Source organism: Dicentrarchus labrax, unplaced genomic scaffold (genome assembly GCF_905237075.1).
Source record: "Dicentrarchus labrax unplaced genomic scaffold, dlabrax2021, whole genome shotgun sequence".
NCBI lineage: Eukaryota > Metazoa > Chordata > Actinopteri > Moronidae > Dicentrarchus > Dicentrarchus labrax.
The window spans coordinates 5,500,411-5,517,794 of record NW_026136709.1 but is presented as its reverse complement, the minus strand read 5'-3'; the positions used below and the strand labels follow the sequence as shown (position 1 = coordinate 5,517,794).

The 17,384-nt window shown below is 44.1% G+C and overlaps 1 protein-coding gene across 4 annotated transcripts in view; it reads right to left on the bottom strand.

Annotated features, from left to right (window-relative positions):
• Nucleotides 1–9,602: 9,602 nt before the first annotated feature.
• Nucleotides 9,603–17,384, bottom strand: part of mpp7a (MAGUK p55 scaffold protein 7a) — a 136,251-nt gene continuing 128,469 nt past the window's right edge. For all 4 annotated transcript variants that reach the window (XM_051411251.1, XM_051411253.1, XM_051411254.1 and 1 more), the window contains one exon: nt 9,603–12,086. In XM_051411251.1, the coding sequence (XP_051267211.1) occupies nt 11,907–12,086 (180 nt within the window). In that variant the 3' untranslated portion in view covers nt 9,603–11,906. The remainder of the gene's footprint in view (nt 12,087–17,384) is intronic.

Genomic DNA, 17,384 nt, shown 5'->3' with positions numbered 1-17,384 from the left:
CTCCAGCGTTGGCGCCGCCAGGCCAATCAGAAAAAGAAAGAGGGAGGAACATAGCTGCTTGGAAATAATGAGACGTCCTCGTGAAAGGCATGAAAAGAAAACGAGACTTCCCTGTGAACAGACAAATATAATTTAGAAAGGACTTTGCCTGGAGACAACTCTGTTGTTCATCACATCATTTATAGTACACCTCTGTCTTTGCTCTGTAGTCGTGGTCATAGTTTGTTATTCTTAAGAAATCCAATTGAAGTAAGTTTAAACTTTAACTGCCATGTCTTCCCATTTTTTTGTATTAGTAATTGTATTAGCAAATGTAGTGATACAATAGTAGTGTTAGTGGTATTTACACAATTGCATCATTTTTTGTTCTGCAGTAATGTGAAACAGTGGTTCCCAAATTCAATTCAGTTCAATCAAAGAGTCACGCTTCGATGCATTCATTTTTGGAGGGATGAAAATATAAAATGATCCGGGAAAAGGAAAAAGATTTGAAATTTACTTAAAGGTCCAGTGTCTAGGATGTAGTGGTATCAACAGCCTTCAGAGCAGGAGGCCCTATCTGTAGCCAGTGTTTGGTTTGTCCATTCTGGGCTACTGTAGATAAAAAGGGCTCATTCTAAGGTAACAGAATCACAACGATTCTTATATTCAAGTGATTATACACTCATGAAAACATACCTGTGAACATTATGTTCAATTCCTGCCAATAGATCCTCTGAAATGTTACACACTGGACCTTTAATATAACATTTTGGGGATTGTGTTTATTCTTGTTGAGGGTTGGATTAAAAGACCAATACAACATGAATGTATGTATACATTAAATGTGGAGCACAAGCCAGGGGGTGATTAGCTTAGCTTAGCATAAAAACTGGATGCAGCTAAAGGGAAACGGTAAGCCTGCGTTATGATAACCGTGTCAGTACATTTCTACTACTTTTAAAGTATTATTTTTTTGGCCTTTGTGCCTTTATTTGATAGAGAGACAGCTAGAGATAGACAGGAAAGGGGGTCAGAGAGAGAGGGGATGACATGCAGCAAAGGGCCGCAGGTCGGATTCAAACCCGGGCCGCTGCGTATATGGGTCACCAGCTCTACTGACTGAGCCAACCGGGCGCCCTGTACAGATTAAACAAACTAGAAACCAGCTACCGGTAGGCAGATTTTGGGACATTTGGACGGGTTTGTTTTTTCACTCTGCTTCCTGTCTTCATGCTAAGCTAAGCTAACTGCTTCCCAGCCCTTACTACGTACTTAATGCACAACCATGAGACCAAAAACCAAAAACCAAAAGGTTGACCTATTTGTTTAATTTTAGGTAGCGAGAAAATAATAAAGGGAGCAGAGAGTGAAAGGAACTTCTTCCATCCTATAGCACTTACCAGTCAGCACAGAGCTGACGTGTGTATGCAGTGTATCGGTTTTACAAGGCGGGGGAAAATTTCTGTCAAGTGTGAATGTTTAGGTTTGGGAGCGACTATGAAACCTGTCGGAAGCTGAGTTGAGCTGCACCACGCTGGATTCCATAACATGCCTGACCGTCACTTGGCCTTTCCCTTATGAGCCTCAGCAAACCCCGTACTGTGATTAACAGGCAGCCACAGCGGGAGGATGCAGTGAGTTCAGCATCAGCTGGCTGCCAGGGTGGCCCGCAGACAGTGTCACTGTACGTGACTGATGGCTATCAGTAGTCACTGGTTGACCCATGAGTCATTTATGGGGAGATAACATAGACGCTGGCCATATATATAAAATATCCTGTTTGTTTTATTTCTGAACGGAGCTGAACGTGTTACTGCGCAGGAAGTGTGTTTTACACGGAAACAAGAAAAATTTACTGGCCAACAGTAAAACAGCCAAGGTGTGCTCTAGTGTAATTAATCAGAGTCAAATATAGACCGATGGCTGCGTGAGACGTTTGTTTCGTTTGAGCCTGTGCCAGCTGCAGATTTCAAGATAACAATATTTAGTTCATTCACTCGTTTATATTTTTTACTCCCGTTTTTGCCGGCAGCATTAGCTGATAAAGTCTAGGTAATAGTAATAAAAATGTACACTAAAAGTCACATAGTCTACAAGCTATTTGAGTTCTATTTATACATGACACCATATTTTCAGGACCATTAAAAGCCTTGTATAACTCGACATTTTGGCAGACACATCCTCTTTCAGGCCATCAGCAACAGTCTGGGGGAGTCATTGCAGAGGCAGGAAGGTATTTAATGCAACAGGCATGGCTTGAGAATCAGGTAATCGCTATCATTGCCTATTGTTCCCAAACAGTAGCCTTTCCAGCATTCCAAGGAAAGGACAGCTGCACTGGGGGGGGTCCCCACTAACCACTTTGAAGCTTAAGAATTTTGGAAACTCAATATGTTTCTAAGTTTTCATCGAGCAAAAGGAAAGGCAGTCGAAGTGAGAGCTGTTCCAATGTTAACAGTGCAGTCTAATCACAAAGCTCCGAGGACTAATCAGTCTGTCTGTGGCCTGCGTGTGAGCTCCGCTGCCGCTCTGCTGCACAGACTGGAGGGGGGGTTGGGTTGGCCCTCGCGGCTGGAGCCTCTCTGGAGGGCTGCAGAGCGGTCAGAGTGCCAGGCAGCCAGACTTTAGACTGTGGGCATTTCCTCCTTTCAGATGGCTTCAGTTAAAGGGGCGCTACCATTCTCTCAACCTCTGGCTGTAGCTGTGCACCAGCCCCTGTGGAGCATCACTCATTAGGGCCTCGTTGTCTGCAGCCAAAAACTCAACTGCTCCCCAGGCCGCTGCAGCACCACTCCCCGCCATCAACACCTGCTAACACATGACACACAGGCTCCAGTGGACTGCTGGGAAGAACTCCCTTCTGCTCTCCCGCCTCTGGATTTTGACTAACAAGGGCCTAAGCATCTCTTTCTTTTTTTGACGCCTCGCTTGTCAGGTACCACTTTCTTTTTTGACCTCATGCTGCATTTCCTGAAAAACACCTCAGAGTTCCGAAAGTCATCACTCTTGAGTGTAAAACTAACTGTTATTAGCTGGCAGAGGTGAACCGCTTTATGGTTTGTTTGTTTTAAGGCCCTGTCACATGGTTTCTTTCATGTGAGTCACGACTGCTTTGACAGTTTAACGTGTTGTGTGGAACAGACCTTTTCACAGACCTGTCCTCCGTCCACCAGGTCTGGCCGGGACAGGGCCTGGTAGCCCAGACTCCTGTCTGCTCAACACATAATATACTGGCTTCCTCAGTGGACCTATGGCTCTTTATTGGAAATTACGTCACCTCATAAAGGGACATGACCCATTACAAAATCACGCTGCTTCTTGTTATTCTTCCTTTGCTAAGAAGAGAGTGTCTCCGCTCACTCATTTGGTCTCCTTTTAATGATTTCCGCCTTGATTTTGTTTGTTTTTCGTCCTTGCCTTGGATCACGTGGGTTCCCATCATACCTCCCAGGTGGGCGGGCGGGCCATCAAGGCTGGGGGAGTGCTTGATTAGGAACACAAACAGCGCACAGTAAGTGTGTGGGCTCTTCCTTTACCTAGCCATCCAAAAAAAAAAAAAAAGATGACAATGTGTCAAAACATGCTATGTGGAGTGAGAAGGTTCAGGGGCCAGGTCTTGGCTTTTAGGCGGTGGGAATAAGCCGAGAGATACGTACATCTGTGAATGTCAAGATCAAGGTTGAGCCCCTGTCAGCCCCGCACGGTGTTGATACAGGGATGCCAAGAGCTCCTAACATGTCACCATGTTTCTCAGAACATGGCCATAACAACGTGACGTCTACATGTCTGTTACAAGGACTTGGCGTGCGGCGGGAACTCACATCAACGAAAAGATATACATTCCATCAACCTCTGGGGTTTCATGGGATTGCTTGTTACATTCATGAACACGGCTCGTTAAACGTGCTCCCAGCTCTGTTTTCTTAAATGCAGAGATTCCCAATGTGCAGCCTTGTGAAATTACACTTACACTGGGAAATCAAACGTATGTCTTCACGTTTCTCTGAGGAATCCAACATTTTCCTCCTATTAGCGCACATATGTCCTCCAAATCCTCAGGATCATACATGTACTCCATGATATATTTGCCAATAAAGTGCAAAAGCCATGAAGGCTGCACACCTGCAGATATTAAATATAGAGTAAATCACCAAAAATATTTCATTTATAACACTGATGGCCAGCCATTAGCATAGCATAATGTATAGGTGCTATGTTGCAGTAGTATACTGATACCATGGTAAGAATATTGATTGTTATAAAACCAACCTGTGTATTAGTGTTACTGTCTGTCATGATATAAGATTTTGTGAAATAGCAAGCAAACAACAAAAACCCTTCAGTTTTCATTCCTTTAAGAGTAATTGTAACTGGTAATAATAATAATAATAATAATAATAATAATAATAACTTGTTACTGTACACGTCTCCAACGTTATCTATTGTTACCAAGGTTACACTAGCTTGCTAGGTGGCTAACCAAGCAAGCATATTACTAATTTGTCACACACTAACCTGGACTGTAACTTTAAAGTTACAAACGATGTTACGAACAAAACAGTGAATTTGAGAAATTAGTAACATGGTTGCTTCGGTAATCTTTGCTGACCAATAGCTAGTGAGCTAGCCAGCTAGCTCAATGTTATCTTCCTAACATGTCCCCCCCCCCAGGGTTCTGTAGCTCGTGAGCTAACGGCTAACACAATAGTCACCCGGGAACATGCTAGTGCTAGCCAGTTAAAAATGTAATTAGAGCGTGTGAGCAAATCCAATGATTGCAAGACTTCAGTTGAAATGAATTGATTGTGCCAGATAATCTAACTGCTCTAAGTCGGTGTGACTGTGCCTCAGTGGACCGTTGTTTAAGGAAAGCTTAAGCTATTTGGAAATGCCAAAAATCGAATGAAACATAAAGCTGACAGTGGTGAGGCCATCACACGCAGCGCTACACTACTCAATAATCAACCGTTCATCCAAAACCAAAACTGATCCTCTCCGATCTCTCTTGATCTTCACGAGGCCCTGCACACAGCAACGGGCTTCTCAGGTATCTTGGAGGTCCTGGGCTCAGTCCCTGTGGTGTAGCTGCTGCCACATGGAGGTAACTCTAGCGGACTCAATATTAATGACCAGTGACCAGGGCCTCCTTGTAATCCACTTACCGTCATTACACAGGGTCAGCGTGGCTACTGCTGCTGGGCTCTCATACCCCAGCTGGACGCACTGCTGCATTCCATTCGAGTGCTGTATGGTTTGGAAGATGGAGAAACACTGTTTTGCTACTTACATTTGCATGTATTGGGTTTTGCAAAGTTGCACGAAGTTGTTGAAATGACAGCGCCGCTGGAAACCTATCAGGATAATACAGACTATTAAAAGAATGCTTCATTGCAATGAAAGCAGACACATTTGGAAGGCGAGGGACATTTTTTGCCTCTCTCACTAACTAGGGGAAATCATGGCAGTGTTAAGGCTAATTTGTAGCACACACAAGGAAGGGCCTTACCTCCACAGTGCTAACTTAAAAGATGACAGTTCAGAGTCCGTGTAATTAAAACTTCTTCGATAGAGGCCAACAAGACTCAGGGGAAGGCTGCGGAGAAAGTTTAAGAAAATACAGGTGGACAGCTCCAAACTCCTCTAACATAGTCACTGCCTTTGTGCAACCTCGGCCCCTGTACCCTGCTTTAGCTCCACATGTGTCAGAGGAGTTTTCAGCGTAGAGGACCCTCCAGATGAACTTTTACCCCTTGGTCTCATTTTCAAACACACACACACACACACACACACAGAGTGGAGTTAACCTGCGCAGCCCCAGCAGGCAGTGTATACATACGCCACCCTGCCTAATGACCAACTGCGCTACGGCTATTAGACCGAACGTGTTGTTATGATTTCCACACATTCTCATCAGGGTGAGAAGGCGTTCTCAGGCCAGGGAGGAATGAAGGGCATCCCCTGTTCACTCCATGCTCCCCACCCTCCGGTTCCTAAAGCCCTGTAATTGAGAAATACAGCTCAAGGTAACATGCCCCGTAGACCTTTGTCTACAGACATGAGGTAATGGTAAGGCTAATTAGGCCGAGGAGACAGGGTGGGCAGAAGCTCCTGGCCTGAAGCCCCATTAGTCTACACAGCAGTCTCCCTATGGTTGAGGGCATTTACCCGTGGATGAGGAAAACAGAGCGGCATCTCTGGCTGGCTCCTACGGTAAAGCCATGGTGATGGACTGAGTCACCACATGAAAGGCTGGGCAAAGGCAGGATAGCGGAACGCCGGAGAACGAGAAGCGGGAGACTGTGAAAGAAAAGGCTCATTCAAGCACTTATGAAAAAGATGAGAAGTCTCAGCAGGAGCCCGAGTCCCCCTCCCTCTTACCCTACTCTGATGCTCATGATGAACAATTTGTCTTGTTACAAAGGCAGGACTTATCACATTGAGCCCCGTTCAGGATATTGGCCCTGACGCTGTAATTTTAACGCAGTAAATCAAAATGATTGCAGCGTATATCGTAACACGAGGCACAGACATTTCGCTTTAATGGTTTCCGAAATGCGTCAGGGGGACATTGTAGGAACCCATATGACATGTCAGTGGGTCCAGGACAGGACGGGCTTTCTGACTTTTCCACAACTTAATCCCTCTTTGCTCGGCCCACTACTCCTCCTGCCTCTGCCCTGCTCGTCTGGCACTGGCCCTCATCTGCTAAACAATGGGTTCAGTTAATGCATGGATTTATGGACGTGAAAATAAATACATCAAAAGGGCAAGAAAGCGAGCGATTAATGGGACCTTACTGCAGTGCAACATTAATCTCTGGGATCTGAGATAAAAGCTGGACTTAACGTGCTATAAATTCTCAGATCCCTAACGTGTTCTTTTAAACTATTACAGTCGTCGGAGACAGAGGGGAATAGACGGAGAGCAGGTCTTTGATTTGGTAAGCGCCAGTTTTCATGTCTGAGCTGGGGAAGCCATCGCTTGGCCTTTACTCACACGGCAGCTCACTTTTCAAGGGATGGCGGAGAAAGATGAATAAAGAGGGAGAGGGATTTGTTATCTTAAATCAGTTAGGGGCTGCAGGCAGACTTTTATACAACTACATGAAGATTTATGGAACCGTCCATTTCTTTGCTACTACTTACAGGGCAATGCCATTTAACTGTTCCGTTTCTTGATCATATACACAGACCCAAATGTACACACGTACTATTTTTCAGTATTACATCATCACTCATCTAAAGTACCTTGGCATATGTGGCCGATTCCTGGCCCTTCGTTATCCATGTCAGGGGAAACCTAATCTGCGAACATGTGTTTCTGTCGTCCTCATTTGAAAGCGAATAAAGCGCAGCATCCGGGCTGATGCAACACTCCCATCACTCCGACAATGGCGTGGGCTCCTTAAGGCGCAGGCTGATGACACGTCAAGGAACTGAGAAGCAAAACAGCATGTCCGTCACTGCTTTGATGACACTAAATCAGGCGCTCATCGTTTGTTACAGAGAAAGGTCTTGGGAGTGCGGGGAGCGTCACTCCCCTCTAGGGCAATTGGAGCGCTATCAAAACATAGCTCGACATGCTCGACACCTCTATTCAGGCCGAGCCAAATAAACACATGGAAAACAGAGGATGAGATAGTAGGTGAATGAAGACATGAACTTGAGAATAGTGGGTAGAACTTAAGAGGAAAGACTCAAAACTAGTCTAGTCTGAGACGGAGACCCCTTTGTTCATGAGATCTTTGGTCCGCCTTTGGCATTAAGACGTGAGAGGAAATGGGGTCAATTTACACTCACTTAGAGCCTTCAGAATGTCTATGCCAGAATGTCCCTGTCCAAGCACTCCCTCAGTTGCCGGACTACCCAGGGCAACGCAGGGTGGCATTTGTCTTGTGTTTAACATGGGTCATTGAGCTTGATGGCTTTTGGGAGGGGAAAACCTCGCTCTCACACCTACTTACTCACTCACTCACTCAGCCTTAGCTCAGAGAGCATGATGGGCCGAAAGCCCTGTTCCTGTACATAAAGCAGACTGCCTTTGAGCCTCCCCCTGTCACTGTTATCCTAATTAAGAAGACAAACAGAGTGAGAGAAAGACTTGAAGAGCGAGGACGACGTGGGGTAACAGGTTCCGCCCTTTGGCCTGAGTGAGTGCCATTACCTACTCCTGACCTTCCCTGCCACCTCCTCCTCAACCTCACTGCGTCCTTATTCACCTCGACTGTAACCCCCCCCCATGCCACTCGCCTGCTCCACACAGCCATCAAAGTGAGCCTTGTGGAAAAGAGCATACGAAGGTTAGGTGACCTGATTTTGACCGGTGGGGGAATTTTCTGTAACTTCATCAAGCAGAGGCCTGTGGAATCCTCCAGTGGGTTGCTTGTTGGAGGCTGGACTTCTCAAGAGCCCCCTTTTACCACCCCCACTTACTCCCCCTGTTTTCAAAGGTCCGGTGACATCTGAGTTAGTAATTTGGCACACAGCTGGAGCAGGACACTGAGGTTTAATTGGGCTGCACTGCTCTGGTGGTTTCAGCAGTCACTGGATTCCGGCCCCATCCTTCAACCTTGATCCAACCAATCGTGTCTTTTAGGAGCTTGTAATTGTTCACCTATGTTTATGTGCAAAGAAAAATGCAACAAAGTGCAAAAATGGAAACAGACTCAGAGAATTAATTATAATGTATATGAAGTGTGACTTTGGTTCCACTGAGTGAGCAGCAGATAAAAACATCAGATCTGTGTGGACGGATGAGACTGAAACCGCAATATAAATCATGAAACCCCCCAAAAAACATGTATACCACAGTGTTTTGGTTCATTTGAGGTTTGACTAGCGTTCTTTTAATTACATCATCTCATTGCCGCCTCTTCCTCTGAAACTGTAAATGCAAGACTGGAGAATTAGCGCCACCGACTGTTTATCTCAATGAGCCCAGCTCTTTGTATAACAGCAGTGGTCGGAAACACATTCATTTGCATTTTCTTTTTCAGATTTTCTGGAAATTCTTCTTCTTCTTCCAAATCTTGGAAACTTGGCTAAAGACAAGTGCACTTGAGTTGATGACAAATAGTTTCTGAATAAAGTTACAAGAATACACAAGTTGTGTGAAAATCTGCAGTGACAGATTGTTATTTTTTTAAGAATATAGTTTTTTAAGTTTATTTTTCTGACTTTTCATCTTCATTTGACAAGTCAGATTGTCAGACGCATGCCGACTGAGCCACTAGGAAGCCAAATAACAATTTAAATTAAAGGTGATTGCAGAGTGAGGAAAAGTACTCTGATACTGTCAAAATCAAATTCAGCTGTAATGGTCCATAGGTGAGAAAAACAGCCAGTGATTGACATTTACTGCTCTCTTGCGCTGTCATTTACAAGATGAAAGGTCTGTTTACACAACTGTGCACTCTGGAACGAACTCCTATGGGGCAGCTGAAAGATGTTGCTGGAATATTTTTCTCAAAACCGAACAAAGATAGATGTGAATGGCACTCAAGGGCACAAATCCCAGAAACACTGGAATATTTTTCTCATACCGTTCCACCTCACACATCACTGCTCTCGGTCTTTGCCGGGTTGAAGACATGAATTAATTTAATACCTTGGAAATACAAGTTTAGTTGGGTTTTCTTTAATATAAAATGTAGCAGTTATCAAGAATAATGTGAATTCATACAACTTGCCTCATAAACAGCATTTCATTTACAGCAAGAAATTAAAAATATTTTCTGGAGACTGTACAAATCTGATTCTGATCAATAAAACAGATGGCAGAGGGGTAAAATATGGAGAGGTGAACAAGTAAAATAATATTTAAAAAGGGAACTTAATGTGATACTAAAATGAATAAAAAACCAGAGACAATGTAAAGGGGTGAGGGGTGTTAAAGTCCCTTTATGTTTGTTACCATTACTGAAGAGCATAAACACTCATATTACCCTTTTTAAAAATGGACAGAAATCCAATACATAAATATCATAGTAGGTGGAAATGGTAAGAGAAATGAACTTGAAAACATTTGGGCAATGCAACCTGAGTTGGACATACAACTAGTGTATGAGAAAAATTCAAACAGGATTTGTACAGTATGGTGGCCAATTGTTCAAAGGTAAGAAAACATAGTTACAGGAATAGTTTAAAATTGTGGGAAATATTATTGGCTTTCTTGCCAAGCGTAAAACGAGAAGGCTGATACCAGTCTCAGGTCTGTACGTTAATTATGAAGCTGGAGCCAGAAGGTATTTAGCGTAGCTTAGCATTCCGGGGGGGGAGAGAATGACTACTCTGGCTCTGGCAAATGAATAAAAACCACGACTTCAGTGGTGCTAGTAAGCATATTTCTAAACTTTGGACAGAGCCAGCCTAGCTGCTAACAGCTCCTCGTTTCCAGTCTTTATGCTAGGCTAAGCTAATCACCTCTTGGCTGTAGTTCCATACACAATACACAGACATGAAAGTGGTGTTGATGAAAGAAAGCAAGCAAATGAGAGGGCAACCTATTCCTTTAAAGTGTAAATTATGGCTCTTCATCAGGCTTTCACTACATTAGCAGATCTACCGGGGCTGTAACATCGTTAATGATAATTATACAGCCAGGATTAATGAGTAGTTGCTTTGAGAATCAATGTACCAGAATTGAAGGTTAAGTATCTCTATGATAGAAGCTTAAAAAAGAAAAGCACTGAGTAAAAAATGAGTAAGTGAGACTGGGAATGGGAGACTCAAATTAGCAATAAACTTCTAATGCTCATAAAGTCAGGAGCGGCTACTTAGCATTTCACTGAGTTAAACTCCTGGAAGTGTGCTGTGGACCCTCTATTAGCAGCCTCGCTGAAGCCATTTTTATGTGAATAAAAATAAAGACTCCACCCTAATAAAACACAATTGTGAACATTTTCTTCTAGCAGACAGCCAAAAGTGTCCAGTTCTGGGACTTTAAATGGCAAAGCTGTTATGCTGGGCACCTTCACATGAAGGGTGGCTTTTCAGAACGCTCCTAAATGGAATATATAACACCTAAATAAAATGGCTCTCTATGCTTTGCATGGGGAAAACTGGACTAGGGTGATGAAATCAAAACAGTTGACTGAAAGAAGAGACGCCTCCTGTGTAAAAGGGCTGTCAGAGAGGGGGCTACAGTTGAGATCAGGTTGCTTTAAAAGTGGAGATATGTTTATAGAAGGTATGCAAGAAAACAACTGGAGGACATTAGAAAATATATTAATTTCTCTTAAATAAAATTACAATTACTGCCCTTTCTTGAGAGTGTACCTGACAGTGTTTTTGTTTGGAGTAACAGTCATGGAAGCATTATAGAAGCACAGATTTATAGTAAGACAGAAGGCAAATATGTTTGCTTTTCTCCCCCTTTTCCCCTCAGAGGTTGTGTTCTTTTACAGACATACGCATGTAAGTTGTCCACCAAGAAGAAATTTATCAATCCCCTTTGGTTTCTAATGGTCTAATGTTATAAACACACTAAAGACGGAGTCCTGGTTGGCGCGGTTGCTGATGTGCTGGCAGGACTGCTGGTGCTGTGATGGTCCAGGCTCGTTCCACATTCTGGTTTGGACCAAAGAGCTCAAGCTATGGTTGTGTGACCCAGACTGAGACCCAGATCAATGTCCAAGGCTCATATTCTGGACGGGCTCCCTTAGCCTCAACCCTGTCAGATCTGGTCAGACCTGGCGATCCACATCCAGACCACAGCTGAGGTCTAAATCCAACCTGATCCCGAGCAAAAAGCTTATTTTTAGATCCTTGCAGCTCAGGTATGGCGACACAGCCGTCTGGCGCTGTCTTGTTTTATTCCCGTTACACCCCCCCCCCAACACCAGCCACAGCAGACATAGAAAGATAAAAACCTGCATATTTTTGTCAAAGCCCTTCCCTTTTCCTCTTTTACAGTCTGTCTGGATCTCAGGAGTGAGTCCAGCTGACTGGAACCCAGTGAGTCTCCATCTCCACTTTCTTTAGCGCCAACCGCAGCTCGCTGAAGGCGGCCGAGAGGTCATCGTTGACTATGACCTTCTCAAACAGATGGCCGTATTGAGTCTCCATCGTCTGGGCCGCTGTCACCATCTCCTGAAAGTCCTCCTCCTGCAGTGTACGTGAGAGCAGAGAGAAGAAGACGGAGGTGAAAAAGACAAGAAGCAGAGATATATGTGCAAAGCAAAGGCCAAACTATCTGCTGCACAGAGAAAACACTGGCCACAGTAAACAAAAGGGGAGATAAACACAAATTACACAGCCTTGAACACGCAAATAAACATAAAGTGGCCTGTACGGAGCCCGTTCTAACCTCACAGAGACATGGTGCACACACATGAACCCGGGCACAGACCACGCACTAAAACCTCTCCGTACAACAACCTGACCTCAAGGAATTTTCATCATTTCCTCCACCGAATACACACGGTTATCCAATTCACAAAGAAAATAAAAGATCCTCAAAATAAGCAGGGGACAAAACATAACCATCATTTCCAAAAGACAGACGTGTAAAACATACATTAGAACCAGTCTGGATTTTATATGTGCATTGGGGAAATGCAGCTTGCGGTAACGCTGTTTCGCTTTCAGAGCTGCGAGCTCCGACTGTGTGAACCTGCTGCACAATCTGCTGAGGCGGCTGTAATGGACATGGCGCGGAGTGGTGCTCTGGAGGCAATAACCTTACAGTGTCAAGTGTACCTGAAGTGGCGGAGTCAATGGTGTGATTCAAACTCAAACAATGATTCTGATGACTTTAGACTTTACTTCATAAAATCTGAAAGGAACTCGACTTTCATACCAATGGCTCCAACTTCAGCATGTTGATTTGGAATGATTTTCTATCCTCCTTTTATAACAAAGTTGAAGGTTACGGTGCAGCCAGTCAACTCTTTACTTTTCTTCTAGTCTTGCTTCTTGCTCATTTGTCATAAACATGCTATCATTATTCAGGCAGGGTGTGGTAATACAGACATGATGATTTGGCAGTCTGTCCTGCTCACTATTGATACACCTCTAATGTGTGGATTTTGTGGTTACTGACAGAATCCCACGCTTAAGGAGGCTTAGAGACAATGGCTGTTAAATGATGGGGGAATTAATGAGCTACTAAACAATGTTTTACGGGCTAGGGTTAGCTGTGATGCCTAAATCTGTTTGTTTTGCACTGTAAGTAATGATACAAACATTAAAAGAGAATGCATGCCCTATTGGCACAAGACGAGGGAGCTGAATAAAATTGTTGCACGCTGACATGGAGGCTTTGACAGGGGTCCTCCAGGGGGACGAAGAGTTCTCCAGACAAACTATAAATAGACAAACACAATATGCAAATCAGCTGTCCAGTGTAAAGATTAAAACCACTTGCTAACTGTGAGGAAGAGCCAAATAACATATTTTCTATCAGGTTGGGGGTAAACATTGCCTATCTGGGGCTCCTGTATTCATAGATAGAGTATTCTGAGAACCCAGGTATCTCTCCGCGGTGGTCCCTCTGAGGCTTTCTGGTTTCAGCTGTGTGGGCCCGGGCTGATCCTGGCCTCAGTGCACCAGCAGGGCTAAAGTGGCTGCACTGATTTAGCCTTATGTTTTTACTGGAAACACTCAACTTTAGATTTCTGGACAGATATGGTTTTATAGTGAACCCCTTTGCCAAACACACAATTATAAATACACACAGATGCACATTCATGCACAGAAACTCAAACACACACACACACACACACACACACACACACACGCTCCCACGCCCACAAACAGGCAGCATCAAGCTGAGTGTGTGCATGCAATGTGTACGCACATAAACACGGCCTCGTTAAAGTTCAATACTCCTAAACGGCTCAATTTTTAGAGACGCTCCTTCCAGCCAGCAGTTACTTCAGAATGTTTCTGGTGGTTTTCCGCTTCATAATGGATTAGCTGCGCAGCTAAATATAAACACTCACTCGCTGTGACACTCAGCAAAAGCCCTGTCTGCTTTTTTTTTTTCTTCCCCCGGCTGTCTCGCATGTATCCACCTTACAAAAAACCGACCCACGCCATCTCACGCTCTATTGTCTTTCGTGAGGAGGGTGTGATGGTTTTATCAGCCCGTGTCTCGGAGAAGACAGGAAGAGGATGGGCTGAGACGAGGAGACGGCTCAGGCAGGGCAGGAGGTTTGTTGGCCTGTGGAGGGAAGTGTTCAGCAGCGGGACTATATTCTGTCATCTGGACCGAAGCCTCCGCAGGACTTCCACTGTTGGACTCTTACAGATGACCACTGTGTCCAACGCCAGGAAGACAACCCCGCGGACCTGTCCTGGCAACTAAATGAGACTGTGTGCTGGGTTTTTTTTGTGTGTGTGATGTTTCCATGTCCACCAGCGAGTCTGTGCGTCTGTCTCTAGTTAGCCCATTCCAGGTAAAAGAACATTAATCACAGCAGGAAGCCGCTTAAGGGACGGCGAGCTGCGTGAAGAGATGGAAAGAGAATCAAAAAACAGAGGAAGAAAATAATAAGATAGATGTAGGATTGAGTAAAAGGGGCAGGGAGATGATTATAATGAAGGTAAAAAAAAAAAAAGGCAAATGGAAAGCTGGGCAAGCAGGAGTGAGTGGATATTCTCTGGCATCCACTGATCGGCGCTGGATCGCTCTCCTCAGAGGGCAGTTTGAGCTGATGCCACTTTCTGGAGGGCCAAACTCGAGAAGAAACGCACCGGGGACTCATTTATCCTCGCTGCCATTAGATTGCTTAATTTCCACATGAAATGATGTAGCGTCTTGCGCCTGTTTAAGTACTTTGTTCTAGCACAGATAAATGGCAGTTTTCATTGCACAATATGAGGCTATTGACTCTCAGTTTGGTTTTCACCACTGATGGTTCTGCATGTTGCAGATTTTAACCAATGTGATGTTTTTATGGCTTATTTTTATTATTTTCTTAATTTTCTTTATGATATTTGTTTCATTTTACTGTAAATTACGGCTAAAAAGGAAAATCCCCCCTTACGAGACTATAAACCTTTTCAACGCTTCAGTGGCACGAAACAGCATGTGTCGGCCTCAGGTGTCATCTTTTAAAACCACACACACACACACACTCCAGGTCGTCAGCGGGGAACCTGCTTTATTGATCCCAGTAAAACACACCTGTCCTCTCCATTTAAATACGCGGCAAAAACCAAACCGAGCTACACAAACCAGCTCTGAATGATTGCGGTCATTTGAGATAATGTGCCATTTCGACACTAACCGCATTACAGCCTGAATTGTGCATGACATCAGCCTGTTTTTGCTTGTTTCTGCAGCACGCTTCGGCTCCTTTTTTTCCTGAAAAATCTACTCTGAACCGTCTCCAGCTCAAACAATGGGGCTAAAGTCAGACTGCTCTGCTGAAACAATGAGACGACTGTTCCTCAGCCTTTATCATTAAAGCAGACCTGTCTCTCTCTGAGGGAGAAATACAGCTGGCGGTGGATAGAATATGTCTGAGACGACTCACCCAACAACAGCTTCTCTTTCAGAGCCTTTAATAGCAAATCTGAGGTGGCTTACGTCCTGTCAGTGCACATGAACATTTACACAGAACCTGGTTTGTTACCTGGCTGAAATATGCCTCCCTGTCACGCAGTTTTATAGAGGTGTATTTGTATTGCTTGAGAGAATAGCAGGAGCTAATAAAGGGACAGTGAGTAATAACAGCAACAGCATGGATAGTTAGCAATCGTCCTGTTTCTGACAACTAAAGCTCATTGTTCTCAGGACCCCTGCTGGGAAATGAGGAGCAGACAGGGGCAAAATGATATTTCACTGTGTGACTAATGCGAGCTGACTTTGTGCCTGTAGGGGAGTGTTAAAGGTTTGACAGGGAAGTAAAATATCTAAGAGATGTTCGGAGTCTGAGCCGACCTTCGACTGTGACCTCGCTTCACGCTGACTGAACCGACACACTCAGGGGGAGGATGACTCCGGGCCAAAGAACTGCCCCCGATCATACTGGCACGATAATATGCCTTTAGATAAAGATAGGATATCAGCTCTTCGATATAATAATCATTGGACGGTGATAAGTTGGAGATTACCCATCGTGTTAGGGTTGCCATGGGTTGTATAAAGCATTGGTAGGCAACCTGTATCTCCAGAGCCACATACGGCTCTTCAGCCCCTTTCCAGTGGCTCCTATTGTTCTCCAACGGTAAAAATGTGTATAAAAAATAAACAAAAAGAAGTGTGTCAGCTAAAATATCTTTATATCCTGACCTGGTACCCTTTTCTTTATAGTTTGCCAAACCACAATAGTGGTGGCTACTAGTCTTGAGCCTCCATAGCTAGCTCCAAAAGTCTTGGAGGAGAGAATTTATTGGTGCATGGACTGATTTCTTTGCTTTCATCACCAACGCTGCTGGCTTACCCATATGCTTGATCTTAGTATTATAAGGGTCAAATATGTTTTGTGGCTCCAGACATTTTTTCAGGTGTAAAATGGCTCTTTTTTGGGGCTATTTATTGCTTTTATATGATAGGAGCAGCTGAAGAGAGACAGGAGTGGGGAGCAAGGGGGATGACGTGCTGCAAAGGGCTGTGGGGTCGAATCAAACCCGGGCTGCTGCATTAAGGACTTATTTTATTCAGCCAAAATACAGTTTGCTGTCACAATAATACAGATCGGTGCATCTCTAGTGTTTCCAGTGTTATTTTCAGAGAAAACAAGCAGCAATAAATATATGAGCGGGTCAATCTCAGCTGTGATTGGTTATTGGTGATTGGTGCCACCTTCTACATACACTCTGCATGTATTTGAGCTTTATCTTACCCACTACCTGTCTGTCCCTCGCTGCAAGCTATCCCATCAGGCTCCTTTTAAGGGATTTGCTGATTCTCACAGAAAATGAATGGGAGCTGACAGCCCCATCCCAAGTTTAGTTATGCAGCATTAATTAATAGAATGAGAGAATCTCTTTTCATGATCTTTTTCATGAGGAAATGTATGCTCTTCTTTAAGATACTTACAATTCTAACAGCAATGAAAAGTACCATTTTTAAATGTTAAATGATTATGGAATTTGGTCATGGAAACTAGACACCTGGAGGTTTTTTGCCATTTATGTCAACTAACTTTGTAAGCTGTAAGTGGCATAAGAGTGGGGTTGAAGGACAGCGAAGGTGGGGAATATTAAAAGCACTAAAAACTATTTCAGTCGTCTTTCTGTTATTTGCATATGTTTTTAATAAAAACCGTAAATGAAACCTCACCACGATGGATTTACACCTTCTGCCAGTTCACACCCTATCACCTCCTCCACTTGTCCTTTCTTTCACTCATCCTTCACGGTGTGACTCTGCGGTCAGTCAGTCTCCAGCTCTCTCTCGGCCTCCCTCTCTCTTCGTGTTTCTTACCTCCTGGTGTCCCATCAGGCCATGTC